Source organism: Triticum dicoccoides, chromosome 4A (assembly GCF_002162155.2).
Source record: "Triticum dicoccoides isolate Atlit2015 ecotype Zavitan chromosome 4A, WEW_v2.0, whole genome shotgun sequence".
Taxonomy (NCBI): Eukaryota; Viridiplantae; Streptophyta; class Magnoliopsida; order Poales; family Poaceae; genus Triticum; species Triticum dicoccoides.
This window is the reverse complement of record NC_041386.1, coordinates 99,034,943-99,048,709: the sequence shown is the minus strand read 5'-3', so window position 1 is coordinate 99,048,709 and position 13,767 is coordinate 99,034,943. Positions and strand designations below refer to the sequence as shown.

The 13,767-nt window shown below is 44.7% G+C and overlaps 2 protein-coding genes across 6 annotated transcripts in view; one reads left to right on the top strand and one right to left on the bottom strand.

Moving 5' to 3' along the window:
• Nucleotides 1-919: 919 nt before the first annotated feature.
• On the bottom strand, nucleotides 920-4,546 carry LOC119285214. 5 transcript variants are annotated; one of them, XM_037564450.1, is made up of 3 exons: nucleotides 4,078-4,546; nucleotides 2,096-2,218; nucleotides 920-1,820 (listed from the first exon to the last, which is right to left on the bottom strand). In XM_037564450.1, exons 1-3 carry the CDS (start codon nucleotides 4,488-4,490, stop codon nucleotides 1,811-1,813), a joined length of 546 nt encoding a protein of 181 aa, XP_037420347.1. In that variant the 5' UTR covers nucleotides 4,491-4,546; the 3' UTR covers nucleotides 920-1,810. The 5 variants fall into 5 exon arrangements, with proteins under 5 accessions (XP_037420347.1, XP_037420343.1, XP_037420344.1 ...); XM_037564446.1 differs by having other exon boundaries at nucleotides 920-1,576; XM_037564447.1 differs by having other exon boundaries at nucleotides 920-1,556.
• A 7,399-nt stretch (nucleotides 4,547-11,945) lies between these two features.
• The window catches only part of LOC119283437 (proline-rich receptor-like protein kinase PERK2), a 3,408-nt gene continuing 1,586 nt past the window's right edge, over nucleotides 11,946-13,767 (top strand). Inside the window, exons 1-2 of the mRNA XM_037562990.1 lie at nucleotides 11,946-11,985; nucleotides 12,118-12,611. Of these exons, the coding sequence (XP_037418887.1) occupies nucleotides 11,946-11,985; nucleotides 12,118-12,611 (534 nt within the window). The remainder of the gene's footprint in view (nucleotides 11,986-12,117; nucleotides 12,612-13,767) is intronic.

Here is a 13,767-nt window from a genome sequence, read left to right as displayed (position 1 = left end):
GCCCTCCTCTGCAACGATGTGAGCATCCGGCTCCCCCCTGGCCTCTCCCCTCTCTTCGTCGTGCCTCGTAGGCGCCCTGCCGACGAGGCCGTGCCTCTGCCGCCACTCGACGCCGACATGGTGGTCGATTCCGACCGTCCCAGCTCCTGCTAGAAGCTCCAGTGGGTGTGCGGCGAGGCCCTCGTCCGATCCATGACGACCGCCGCTAGAATGTTCGCCGGAGGCGAGCGCACGGTCGTCGTCGGTGCGCTCTGCCTCAATGTCGTTACCCTGCTGACGTGGCACTGCGATTAGCACTTAATTACCATGCTAATCAACCCCCCTATGTCATTGACCAGTGGGTCATCCCTGGTAATTCCCACTGTTTAATAAACCTGTTAACTAAGTAGACAATAACATGTGGACCCCAGCGCCTAAATAACCCTTCACTTAAAACATGCCCCTGGCACTAGGCCCCAATACTTAATTAGACTAGTAAACGTGCACGTGCAACGACGTTTTAACTATTGCACATAAATTCATGTGATATATATTTTGAGTATGGATTTAAAAAAATCAAAAAATTGAAGACATCACAATGGAGAAACCAGAGAACAACAATATGCATTATTAAAGCACACCACTAACTCAAATTGCCTATTCAAGTTTCGAAGTGAAAGCACAAGTATGTCTAGTTACAAGGGAACATATTAAAAAAATGTTACATGTCACTAAAAGTATTATTCAGAAGTTCCAAATCCCGTTTTTCTGGCCCCCATGAACGCTTACGCTAAACTCTAACGAAGTCGTTCAGCAACTGTCATTGACTATTTATCCTCTCCTCATAGGAAGGGGAGCCTTGGCGCAGTGGTAAAGCTGCTGCCTTGTGACCATGAGGTCACGGGTTCAAGTCCTAGAAACAGCCTCTTACAGAAATGTAGGGAAAGGCTGCGTACTATAGACCCAAAGTGGTCGGACCCTTCCCCAGACCCTGCGCAAGCGGGAGCTACATGCACCGGGCTGCCCAAATAAAAAATGTTTTCTCCAATACCAAGGGCAGCTATCACCACAAAAAAAATCCACTCAAAAATGAAAATTCGGGTGGAGTAAAATGAAAGTTTAGGTATATATTAGACAATGGTAGCATGTCAACACATAGTGCAATGCATGTTTAGATAGTTAAGAGATTATATTTATAGGGGCATGAAATTTCATTGAAGGAAAAATAATTGAACCCAATTTAAATAACCTATATAAATACTTCTAAAAAAAGGCTTCCAAACAAACACTAAGAATTGCTCTATTCTTCAGGTCGCAAGTATTCTGAAATACAATTGAATCAGAACTCTAAATTTTTTAGTAATGTTGAAGACAAAATGTTGATCTGAAAATGTGCCAATTTGGTTATTCAGAAATTGTGTTCCTACAATAGCAGCATACATAGATGAATAGCACGATAGCATCCTTATTCAGGTTACATTATTCAGAAATCTCTCACCACCAATTACTCGCTTCAGATTGTTGTCAAGCCCATGGATGCCGCTGATGCTTGAAACAAACAGATATAGTAGCCATGTCTGCAAGATGGCATGTTGAACTAAAATGCGGATAAAGCAAAAAAAGATTATGATATGTTGAGTGAACTCAAAATAAATAATAATAAAGCCAAGGCACATAAAAATAGATGGTTGTATCACAAAGTATGACCCAAGATGAGGCAATAGAAAAATTAACGTCCAGGCAATATAAACCCCGGGAAGAGAAACTTAGCTTACCTAAAAGAAAAGTTAAGCACATGAATTTACCAAGATGAAATTTGGAGCTATGACCATTAGCAAAATCTGTATACATTAGAAATTTCACACATTCATGTTGGCACAAGCTACGATAGCAATAATTTATAGGCACTGGAGCATGCTGATAAAAATTAAAAGTAGTACGGTAGAACAAAGGTAAGGACGTAAGGTGAATAATTTTTAGAAGAAATGGTTCGGTGCAAAGGTCATATTAGTCCATTGAGTAACTGCATTAACAACCTCCAGATTCTATCAGTCATGGACTAACAACAATAATAACACCCACTGGGCAGTGGCTAGATAAGTAAGAAGAGGCAAACCTGAAAGAGTGTCGCGGAGCCACGGGGATGTCCTTGGAAGAACTGGTTGTTGGGAGCATCCATCCAATCACAAACTTCCTATTAATTGATAAAGCTTTCACCTCTGTACGTAGGCCATATTCACTTGCAGTGGTAAAAAACAGATGAAACAAGTAAGCACATTCTAATCTACAGTACTCACATTACAGTCCACTGTTTAAAGCCCTCAACTTTGACAGGAAACAACTAATTCCAGTAAGCACATTTTGAATATTTAAAAAGTTATAAATGGATATAAAAGAAACTGCAAATTAGGTGACAAATAAGAAAAATGTTACATGCCATCGACACATCTCATGCTCTATATTGTGTCATTTCATTACCAATGTTGGCTACAGAACAAGAAAAAAACAGAGAAATTGAAAATGATATATGTTCAAAGGAGATGAGTAATACAGTCTATAATTCTATATCATGTCCAATTTTGTCATATATGCATGAAGCATAAGTCTAAACCCCAACTTCAGTTGCCCAAAAGTAATCTAAATTTGAGTTTTGTCACGACAAGAATTATAGTACCTCTTATATCAGATCAAAGATAAATAAGTTCTATACTCACTGGTAAACTGTTGAAGATGCATTAATGAAAAACAAAAATTAATTTGCAGGGTTATAATACAGTGATAGAATAAAGTTTTTTTGAGCAGAACTGCATGAATACACACCACACCTCCTCTAACTTCCAAGTGATTTCCAGGCTTGCCCCCAACTCAGCTGACAGCATATGTGAATCTTTGGGAAAATACCATACATAAACACGAAAAATAGTACCATGATTGGCAATGCAAGCCGTACATATGAATTTGCTAGGCCAATAAACAAGTATGGAAAGTAAATGATATTGCAAACAAATTTCAACATCGATTCTCCACGAACATCGTCTTCACAAACTTCACAAACCTAAACATTTACAACTGATGTGTCTAGATTTGTTTACTACAAATAATATACCCATTCCTCGTTATCTTTATATAACTTTCTAATGCTTTCTTTCAGTGTAACAACTAACACATAGTAAATTTACTACCCCCGTCCGCCTCCTTGTGCCTACTCCTTCTGCATCTCCAGGCTACCAAATTTGATGTAGAAAATCAACTGCAAGGTTCCAACTCCCTTCTTCAGAATATATTTGGCCAGAATCTATCTAGCTCCTAGGCATGGTTTCTTTTGGTAGATATTTGTCACTTTTAACCTTTTACATATGTATACATGGTATATCATTGGACATAGTATAACGATATTCACCAAAGATACGTGTTAATGTTCTTAACTCTCTTCCTTCTAACTGGCATAATGTGAGAAAATGTGCATGGTTCAGAAAAGTGATTCTTCCCTGGGAAACTTTACTCCATATCTAAAACCAACATCAGTGTTCCAATACATTGAGTATCATTTCTTACTTATATCATTCTGTGATGTAAGCTTTTCAATTACTATATGTCAGTACAGTCTTCGTTCTGAACCATGTCCAGGAAAAATCCAACGCCTTGGATAGCTTAGAACTTGAGTAAATCATTCACACTGTATGGGATGCCTTGTATCTCTGGCTGGACGTTTAATTAATCTGAGGTCCTTTCCCAAAACAAAAAGGAGATAGCAGCCATCACGGAGAGGAGGGATGTAGTTCAGCCAAATAAGTTAGCATTCTTTCTTAGTTCAGATAAACATGCTCTAGTCTTGAACGACATTAGCTAAGAAGAAGTAGTATAGCAAAGAAAACATGGGCAATCAACGTAGCTTCTTCAGGTGATACGAAGTAGGTATAGATAATAGCAAGATCTGTGCCTCTAATTTTTTTAGCAAGGTCGGACGTGTGGAGTAAATTATCAAGCACATAACTGAACATATATATAACAAAAATAGCAAGACCGGACGTTTGGGGTGAATTAGCAAGCACAAAACTGAACATAAATATTTTCTCCTTATTAATGATGATTGCTTACGGGAAAGGATATGCCTGTCCTCGACGCTCAAATTGGTGAGGGATTCGTTGCAGAAAGAGATCCCCTTGCGTGTCGTGGGAAGCGTGTAGCGGACGCACGTTGTGGGGAGGCAGAGCCGACGCGCACCGGCAACGGCCAGGGGCGGAGGGGGGCTGCTCACGCTCGCGGCGGCGGAGAAGAGGACCGGCTGGAGGCGGACGGCGGCCGGCGGCAGAGGATGGGCGGGCGGCAGCGGAGGATGGAGCCCCGGCCGTGGAGCGGCGGCGGAGGAGGGCGAGGATGGGCGGGTGACGGAAGGCGGCAGAGGCCCGGCCGTGGAGGCGGCAAACGGCGGCAGAGGCTTGGCCGTGGAGCGGCGGCGGAGGCTTGGCCGTGGATGGGCGGGCGGCGGCCGACGGCGAAGGCCCGACCATGCTCTGGTTGTTGGGAGGAGGAGGTGCGGGGTGTGGGAAAGGTCATCGTGTGGGGGTTCGTGCGTGCGTGCGGTGGGCAAAGGTCGTGGTGCGGTGGGTTTTTTCGGAACGGGTGAGCTTAATTGTGGGGCTTGTTGTGTTAAACACGGGAGGATTAAAGACCATTAGATATTGTAGATGGACGGATAGAATTGTTTGGATCTCCGCCTCTTTTTTTTATAGGGGTAGTAGATTGTAACCCAACGTGTTTGATGTTTTGGAGGAATGTAGGCCTTCAGATTGTAGGTTTGGATGGATAAGATGACTTGGTTCTCCACCCTCTCTTTCTTTTATAAGGGTAGTAGATTAACTAAAACCGTTTAAAACTTTGTTTAACAAAAGGTTCCACTAACATATGGGTCCCACTGCTAAATAAATCTAGTTAGATAAATAGTTTGACCAGCAGTCTATGACATGTGCCCCCCCCCCCCCACATGTCAGTTGGACCAGTCAAACCAGTCACTTGTTGACTGTTGACTATTGGCTAGGCAGTCAACATGACCCACCTATCAGTCAAATAGTCATATCCCTAGGTACACTTCTGTGTACCCGTAGCATATAGTATTTAATATAATTTCGAATTAAATTAACTATAGAATTTCAGAAAAACAATTTAGACTTTGAAAAATCATAGAAAATAATCTGTAGTTCGGATGAAAATACTTTGTACATGAAAGTTGCTCAGAATGACGAGACGAACCCAGATACGCAGCCCCTTCGTCCACCACGAATCCCTAGCATAGCAAACACGCAACTTCCCCCCTCCGGCTCATCTGTCTGAAAATGCGATACACTAGGGATATTTTCCCGGATGTTTCCCCCTTCACCGGTACCACCTCATACCGTGTTATGTCACCCCTAGCACCGCGTATTGTCTTGTTATGCTTTGTGATACTTTGATTGCTCTATTATTTATTGTATTCCCCCTCCGTTACCTATTTCCGGTAGACCCCGAGAGTGTCGGCGCCCCTAGTTCGACTATGGTGTCGACGACCCCTCTCTCTTGCCAGAGCAACTAGGCAAGCCCCCCCCCCTTGATCACCAGATATCGCCTACTCTTCTCTCTACTGCCTGCATTAGAGTAGTGTAGCATGTTACCACTTTCCGTTAATCCTATTCTGATCCATAGCCTGTCATTGTTGCTACAACTGTTGATACCTTACCTGCAATCCTACATGCTTAGTATAGGATGCTAGTTTATCATCAGTGGCCCTACATTCTTGTCCGTCTGCCATGCTATACTATCGGGCCATGATCACTTCGGGAGGTGATCACGGGTATATACTATATACTTTATATACATGACATAGGTGGAGACTAAAGTCGGGTCAGCTCGTTGAGTACCCGCAAGTGATTCTGATGAGGGGGCTGAAAGGACAGGTGGCTCCATCCCGATAGAGGTGTGCCTGGGTTCCTGACGGCCCCGACTGTTACTTGGTGGCGGAGCGACAGGGCAGGTTGAGACCACCTAGGAGAGAGGTGGGCCTGGCCCTGGTCGGCGTTCGCAGATACTTAACACGTTTAACGAGATCTTGGTATTTGATCTGAGTCTGGCCACTGGCCTATACGCACTAACCATCTACGCGGGGACAGTTATGGGCACTCGACGTCGTGGTATCAGCCGAAGCCTTCGTGACGTCAGCGACTGAGCGGCGCACGCCGAGTTGGACTGGAACGCCTACTCTTGTATAAGGGAGGCTAGGTCTGCTCATCGGCCGCGTTCGCAACGTGCAGGTGTGCAAAGGGCGATGGGCCCAGAACCCTACGCCATAGGATTTAGACCGGCGTGCTGACCTCTCTGTTGTGCGTAGGTAGGACTGCGACGTGTTGATCTTCCGAGGCCGGGCATGACCCAGAAAAGTGTGTCCGGCCAAATGGGATCGAGCGTGTTGGGTTATGTGGTGCACCCCTGCAGGGAAGTTGATCTATTCGAATAGTCGTGTCCCTCGGTAAAAGGACGACCCGGAGTTGTACCTTGACCTTATGACAAGTAGAACCGGATACTTAATAAAACACACCCTTCCAAGTGCCAGATACAACCGGTGATCGCTCTCTCACAGGGCGACGAAGGGAGGATCATCGGTTAGGATTATGCTATGCGATGTTACTTGGTGAACTTACCATCTACTCTCTTCTACATGCTGCAAGATGGAGGTGGCCAGAAGCGTAGTCTTCGATAGGACTAGCTATTCCCCTCTTACTCCGGCATTCTGCAGTTCAGTCCACATATAATATCCTTATTCTATTTGATACCAATGCATACATATGTAGTGTAGCTCCTTGCTTGCGAGTACTTTGGATGAGTACTCACGGTTGCTTTGCTCCCCCTTTTCCCCCTTTTCTATACTCGATTGTTGCGACCAGAAGATGGAGCCCAGGAGCCAGACGCCACTGTCGATGACGACTACTACTACTCGGGAGGTGCCTACTACTACGTGCAGCCCGCTGACGACGACCAGGAGTAGTTTAGGACGATCCCAGGCAGGAGGCCTGCGCCTCTTTCGATCTGTATCCCAGTTTGTGCTAGCCTTCTTAAGGCAAACTTGTTTAACTTATGTCTGTACTCAGATATTGTTGCTTTCGCTGACTCGTCTATGATCGAGCCCTTGTATTCGAGCCCTCGAGGCCCCTGGCTTGTAATATGATGCTTGTATGACTTATTTTATTTGTAGAGTTGTGTTGTGATATCTTCCCGTGAGTCCCTGATCTTGATCGTACACGTTTGCGTGTATGATTAGTGTACGGTCAAATCGGGGGCGTCACAAGTTGGTATTAGAGCCGACTGCCTGTAGGGATCCCCCTTCCACACTCCTTGGCCGAAGTTGAGTCTAGACATTGCAAAACTTTTTACTAACATGGCTGTGTGTCTTACGGGCCCATGTCGCCATTGGGTGGTAGTAGGATCTTTTACTCCTCGATCTTTACTCTGGGACTCTGAACTCTCTTCTATTCGGGTTAAATGATTTTGCTAAAATCTAACTTTAGGTTCTCGAAGTTACTTCCATCTTGAGAGCCCCTTATTACAAATGATCGCCTACTGCACCAGAGGATTCAGAAGATACTCTCCGAAGTTATCCCGAGAACTTGTGCTCATTGCATTTGCAATTCCCTTCCACCGTGAACCCCTATAGATAACTACATGCACTTGCCATTCTTACTTTAGTCCCCAGTTGCTCTTGTTATTATGAGATACCTCAAAATACTCGTTGTTGTTCCGAAAAACCTTGTGCCTACTGCCTCACAGTTCCTTGTCACCTGAATACACCTACAAATTAATCCTCACACACACCAAGGATTTGTTTCTCCCCAGTTGTTCGTGTGTTTCACCAAAGCCTTTGAAATACTAATTGATCTTTAAAAAATCCTCAACCGCCAGTTGTTCTTGAAATTCTTGCTTGCTTGCATTATGGTTAATCCCATAAGTATACAAATACTAGTGGCATCTTTGGTCACTATCATTTTTGAGTCCATTGATTCAATAAGTTGCAAATGACAATCATCAGGTGAATCCTAGGATTATCCTTCCGGCTCAGACGTCATTTTAAACATGAGCTGGATCTCGACCAACCTAATTGCCATCGATTGTACCCATAAGGCTATTCAACTTATCCATCCCTAATCAGAGCATTGCTTCTGATCCCTTGTCTTGGAATTCATAATTCCTTTGCATTTGAGCTTTGAGTTAGTCAGTTGTTTCTCTAATCTGATCTCCTTGCATTCTTCTTCCTCTGGTTGAGTACCGATACTCACATCAGATCCCTTATGTAACGTCCCGGACACACCCGCCGGTGGTCGTTACTCCTGGCGGGATCTAGACTGGCCCCACAGATCAATACTAGTCTTTTCTGCGCACATTGTCCTCACTCATGCGCACCCGGGAGCAACTTCCCGGTCGGTCACCCATCCTGACACTACTCCAAGCTGAGCATGCTTAACTTTGGAGTTCTGTCCGAATGGGCTCCCGAAAAAGAAGGAATTCCTTATTGATATGAGTAGTCTATCATCCCTAATAAGCCAGGCCATCACACCTTATGGACCACCAGATCCTTTGTTGGATTTTGTCCGACACCGTCCTTCATATTCATTAAACTTGTGAGCCTTTCATCAGATACATAATGCCTTTGGTAAATTGTATCCCCTGCTTTTGTCAACCATGCTCTGCTCCTGAGCTTGAATTATTCGCTCCTGAAGTTGGGGGTATGTGTTCATAAGATGCCCCGATGGATTAAACATATGCCTTCCTTACTCTGTGTAAACCCGAAAGATTCTGCGGGTCATAATCATCTAGTATTGCACCAGGTAAAACTTTCAACAACTAATGTCATTTTTGAAAGGCGAAAGGTGAATGAAAGGTTATACGTTGAACAAGTGGGAGTCGACCTTGAACCCTGTGTTCATGCCCATGGACCTGATGTATACCTTATCATGGAAGCTTCTCTTAAAATAATTATCCCCTTGTTATAAGTTCATCTTGTATCTGTGGACGTGGTTCCGACCATGTTCTCCTTTAAATACCATTTCTCAAACAAGTTGAAGTAATTTTCTTCTACAGATCATTGCACCCGACCAACCTTTACTTTGATCTACCGTCGTGTATTACACTCTAATATCTCAAGACTACCATAGAACTGCATAACTTCTTATGGGTTCTTCATCAACTATTATTTCTCACTGATTCCAATTTTCCTGGGTTCTGGGTTGTCGTCAACCGAGGACACCAATAAGTGAATCGATTCCGCACTCTGATTCAATAACTCTTAAGCAATTTTTGTTGCTTACGAGTTAATAATCATTTAAGTCATTCCTAGCCTGATCGGCTATATCATCATTGTGCTAAATTTTAACTATGCTACCTGGTCCTTCTTCACGGAGCACAATTCTCGTCGGTGAGCTAAGCTTATGTCGATCTTCCTCATCATAACAATTGTCCTTGAATGACAAGCTTGATTTCAAGTTTGTGTCGTACCTATGGTTTCAATAACTTCTCGCTTCATCATTCCGTTAACTTGATGTCATCGCCGATCAGTTACATCTTCTTGAAACCTCTCGACAAATGTGTCGTGATCATCATCAACATTTTGACCCCTTCCAAGATATCAATTGAATTCATGATGAGAAGTACCCTCCTTGCCCTCGATGATTTGTGTTATCATCGACCACTTTATTGCCTTCCGTTCAACACAAACTTGTTCGTGTTTCTAGCAACCTATTGCTTTCAAGTTAATGGTCAATATTTCATTCTTAGACTATTTCTTGTTGTATCACCTTTCTAACATTGATCATGCTACCTAAGACCATATTTTGGGTCCACTTTTCAACCAATGCTTAATTGTGTATGTTTTCCTCGAGCATACATCCTTCTATCATTTGATCCGACAAATTTTATCTCCTTGTTCACATAAGTGTGGAAATCCATCTTTTGAAAATCTCACTGAGTTGTTGCTAAGTTCATCAGCCACCTCTTCATCCTCTCCTTGATCTTAATGATGAACTCTTATTTCGGAACTCGCTTCCATAGTACATCCCCCGAGAATCTTACAATGTCGTCTCGTCAATTGTGTTGCACCTTTTCTTCTCAGGCATCCTGAGTCTGAGGCATCCTGGCACCAATCAGATCTGAATCTCGGTCAGATATGATGATTGGGACATATTTCCAATAGTTATAACATTTGTCTTTATATGACCTGGTAAGATGATGTCATGCCTAGCACACCTGGCCGGAGGCCCTATTGTTATAGTTTCCTTTTCAGCAAGGCTATCCATTCTTCCATGAGGAAACTGGAAGACTTATTCTACAAGTTGTTCCTGATGAATCCTTCGCGTATCCAAAGTCTGACATTTGCTTGAAGACAATGTCAATGCTATCTCAAAGCATGTCTGTGGTACCCCGATCTTCGAGAAGAACATTTAAAACACCATGCAAAAATTTCTTTATCAATTATCCAAACACCGTTGTGTGGATAATGTCATGAAAATTTCTCTCCCCTCACCTAGAGGCTTTTCTACTTAATATCATGTCATGGTTATCATGCTCTGTTTGTCCTTGGGAAGGAAATACCCCTGAAATATGTGTTTTAACACACTTTCCTTTCCATTGTTCTGTTTAATCTGATAATCATATTTTCCTTTCCATTGTTTGGTTTAACCTTTTTGTGATCTATATGATCTAAGCAGTAATATTCTCCTGCTTATGTAAACACCTCGTTGTACAATTCTATCAGTGAGACCCTGTTTCTACTGTTGACGACATTTCGGTAGCCACCAATGGACGAGAACTTTGCCTATTGGTCCGCCTCGTTTCAACAAGCAGGAAAATGGTTCTCTTCATCCCTCGCCCTTGGTACCGACGTTGTTGCCGACATATCTAACATGCTACTCTCTGACATGCCTTGTTATCATGACCGAGCAAAATGTCACCGCTCCTACTTTTAACCCACATGGTGGGCCCATAACCCACAGTTCCACAGGATCGAAACCTGGCTCTCCTGTTTGACCCTGTTTCTAATGGTTATTCCTCATGCTTGGCTTCATATTTAATTCACGTGCCACCTTCCTAGTGCTCTATTCTGGTATCAGACGCAATATTTACTCTCGCTGCTCTGAACCCCTTTCTCACTCTGGTTCAGACTTCGAGCAACTATCTATCCGCTTGGAACCTCTTATTATACCTTCGTACCTTACTCTCGATGTATTTTATATGTTCAACTCAAGAGATAATCTTATGATCATTCATGGGTTAACCCCAGATTGTTTCCCTCCTAAGCATTCTGTCGTAGCCGAGCTGCCCCTTACCTATTCATAAGTACGTTGGAGTTCCCGAAGAAAAGGATGACTTCACCATGATGACCTGAAGTAGAGAAATGAAGACGTCGACATAATGGATTGACCTCTTCGAGAAGAGCAACCAAGACCTAGAAGATTCGTTAGAATTTCGTAACCAGATCTTTCCCCCTTACAACACCTCTTCAATCTCGGGACGAGATTTCTTGTAGTGAAGGAGAATTGTGACGCCCGGATATTTAAGCTACAGTAATTTCCTGTTAACGATGCCATGTCACCACGATTACTATTGTTAACCTCGCAATGCATCAGCTCCCGAAGTGATCAAATTCAAAATCGGGCAAACAATAAAAGTTGTTCAAATCAGAAACTAAATTGTTCATTAAATAACAAATATTCCAGAGACAATTCTAAAATTGAAACCAACATTATTGGAATTGGGTAAGTGACTCAAACATCCTCAAACAGTGACTAAAGACAATATTTATCGACCTTTTATATAATCTAAGTCAAATATGAAATTATGTTTTGCCCAAACTAGTTTTTGGTGCTAGGGTATACTGCACTGCTAATTATGAGCTAGGTCCATTTTTTTGTAAAAGTCCTTTTGTGGCCTAACTATTTGCAAAACAAAACATGAGAGAAAAGAAAATAAATAAAAAGAAAAAGGAAACAAGTATAAACAAAAAAACGGGCAAAAGGACCCGGGCCTGCTAGGCCTTGGCCCAACTGGCCGGCCCAGTCGCACCTCTCCTGGCCTATATGGCCTCTCCCCTGTGACCTAACCCCCGATCCACCCCACTCGCAGCCACTCACCCCCACGTCGTTCTCCCCCTCCCCCGATCCAGAATTGGATCGAGGCGCTCGACGCCGCCGCCGCTCGGAGGCGCCCCAACCCCGCGCCCCGCCGTGCCTTCGTCCTCCCCCGCATCCGTCGCGCCAGAGCCTTTCTCCCTTCCCCCCGCCGGCGCCTCACCATCCCGGCCGCGTCCGGCGCTACTCCCCGCAGCCCCGGCGAGCACGCCTGTGCACGAGGACTGCCGCGTCTGCCCCGCAGCTTCTTCGTCTTCCTCGCGCAGCGCCTGCAACACCACCGGCCACCGCCGTCATCGCCACGCCCCGCCGAAGCTCACCACCGCCTCGCGAGCCATGGCTTCCTCCTCCTCGCCCCATGCTGAGGACGTCGTCTCCGCGCCGCGTCCCCCGAGCCTTCTACTCGGCCTCGCACCTGCCAGCCCATCCGGCCGCCGGACCTCGCTGGTAGGGTTCCTCCGGCCTCCCCGAGCCCTTCTCTGCAACAATGTGAGCATCCGGCTCCCCCCTAGCCTCTCCCCTCTCTTCGTCGTGCCTCGTAGGCGCCTTGCCGACGAGGCCATGCCTCTGCCGCCACTCGACGCCGACGTGGTGGTCGATTCCGACCGTCCCAGCTCCTGCTAGAAGCTCCAGTGGGTGTGCGGCGAGGCCCTCATCCGATCCATGACGACCGCCGCTAGAATGGTCGCCGGATGCGAGCGCACGGTCGTCGCGGTGCGCTCTGCCTCAATGTTGTTACCCTGCTGACGTGGCACTGCGATTAGCACTTAATTACCATGCTAATCAACCCCCTATGTCATTGACCAGTGGGTCATCCCTGCTAATTCCCACTGTTTAATAAACCTGTTAACTAAGTAGACAATAACATGTGGACCCCAGCGCCCAAATAACCCTTCGCTTGAAACATGCCCCTGGCAGTAGGCCCCAATACTTAATTAGATTAACTAAAACCGTTTAAAACTTTGTTTAACAAAAGGTTCCACTAACATATGGGTCCCACTGCTAAATAAATCTAGTTAGATAAATAGTTTAACCAGCTGTCTATGACATGTGGGCCCCCCCACATGTCCGTTGGACCAGTCAAACCAGTCACTTGTTGACTGTTGACTATTGGCTAGGCAGTCAATAGGACCCACCTATCAGTCAAATAGTCATATCCCTGGGTACACTTCAGTGTACCCGTAGCATATAGTATTTAATATAATTTCGAATTAAATTAACTATAGAATTTCAGAAAAACAATTTAGACTTTGAAAAATCATAGAAAATAATCCGTATCTCGGATGAAAATACTTTGTACATGAAAGTTGCTCAGAACAACGAGACAGACCCAGATACGCAGCCCGTTCGTCCACCACGCATCCCTAGCATAGCAAACACGCAACTTCCCCCCTCCGGCTCATCTGTCCAAAAATGCGATACACCGGGGATATTTTCCTGGATGTTTCCCCCTTCACCGGTACCACCTCATACCGCGTTATGTCACCCCTAGCACCGCGTATTGTCTTGTTGTGCTTTGTGATACTTTGATTACTCTATTATTTATTGTATTCCCCCTCCGTTACCTATTTCCGGTAGACCCCGAGACTGCCGGCGCCCCCAGTTCGACTACGATGTCGACGACCTCTCTCTCTTGCCAGAGCAA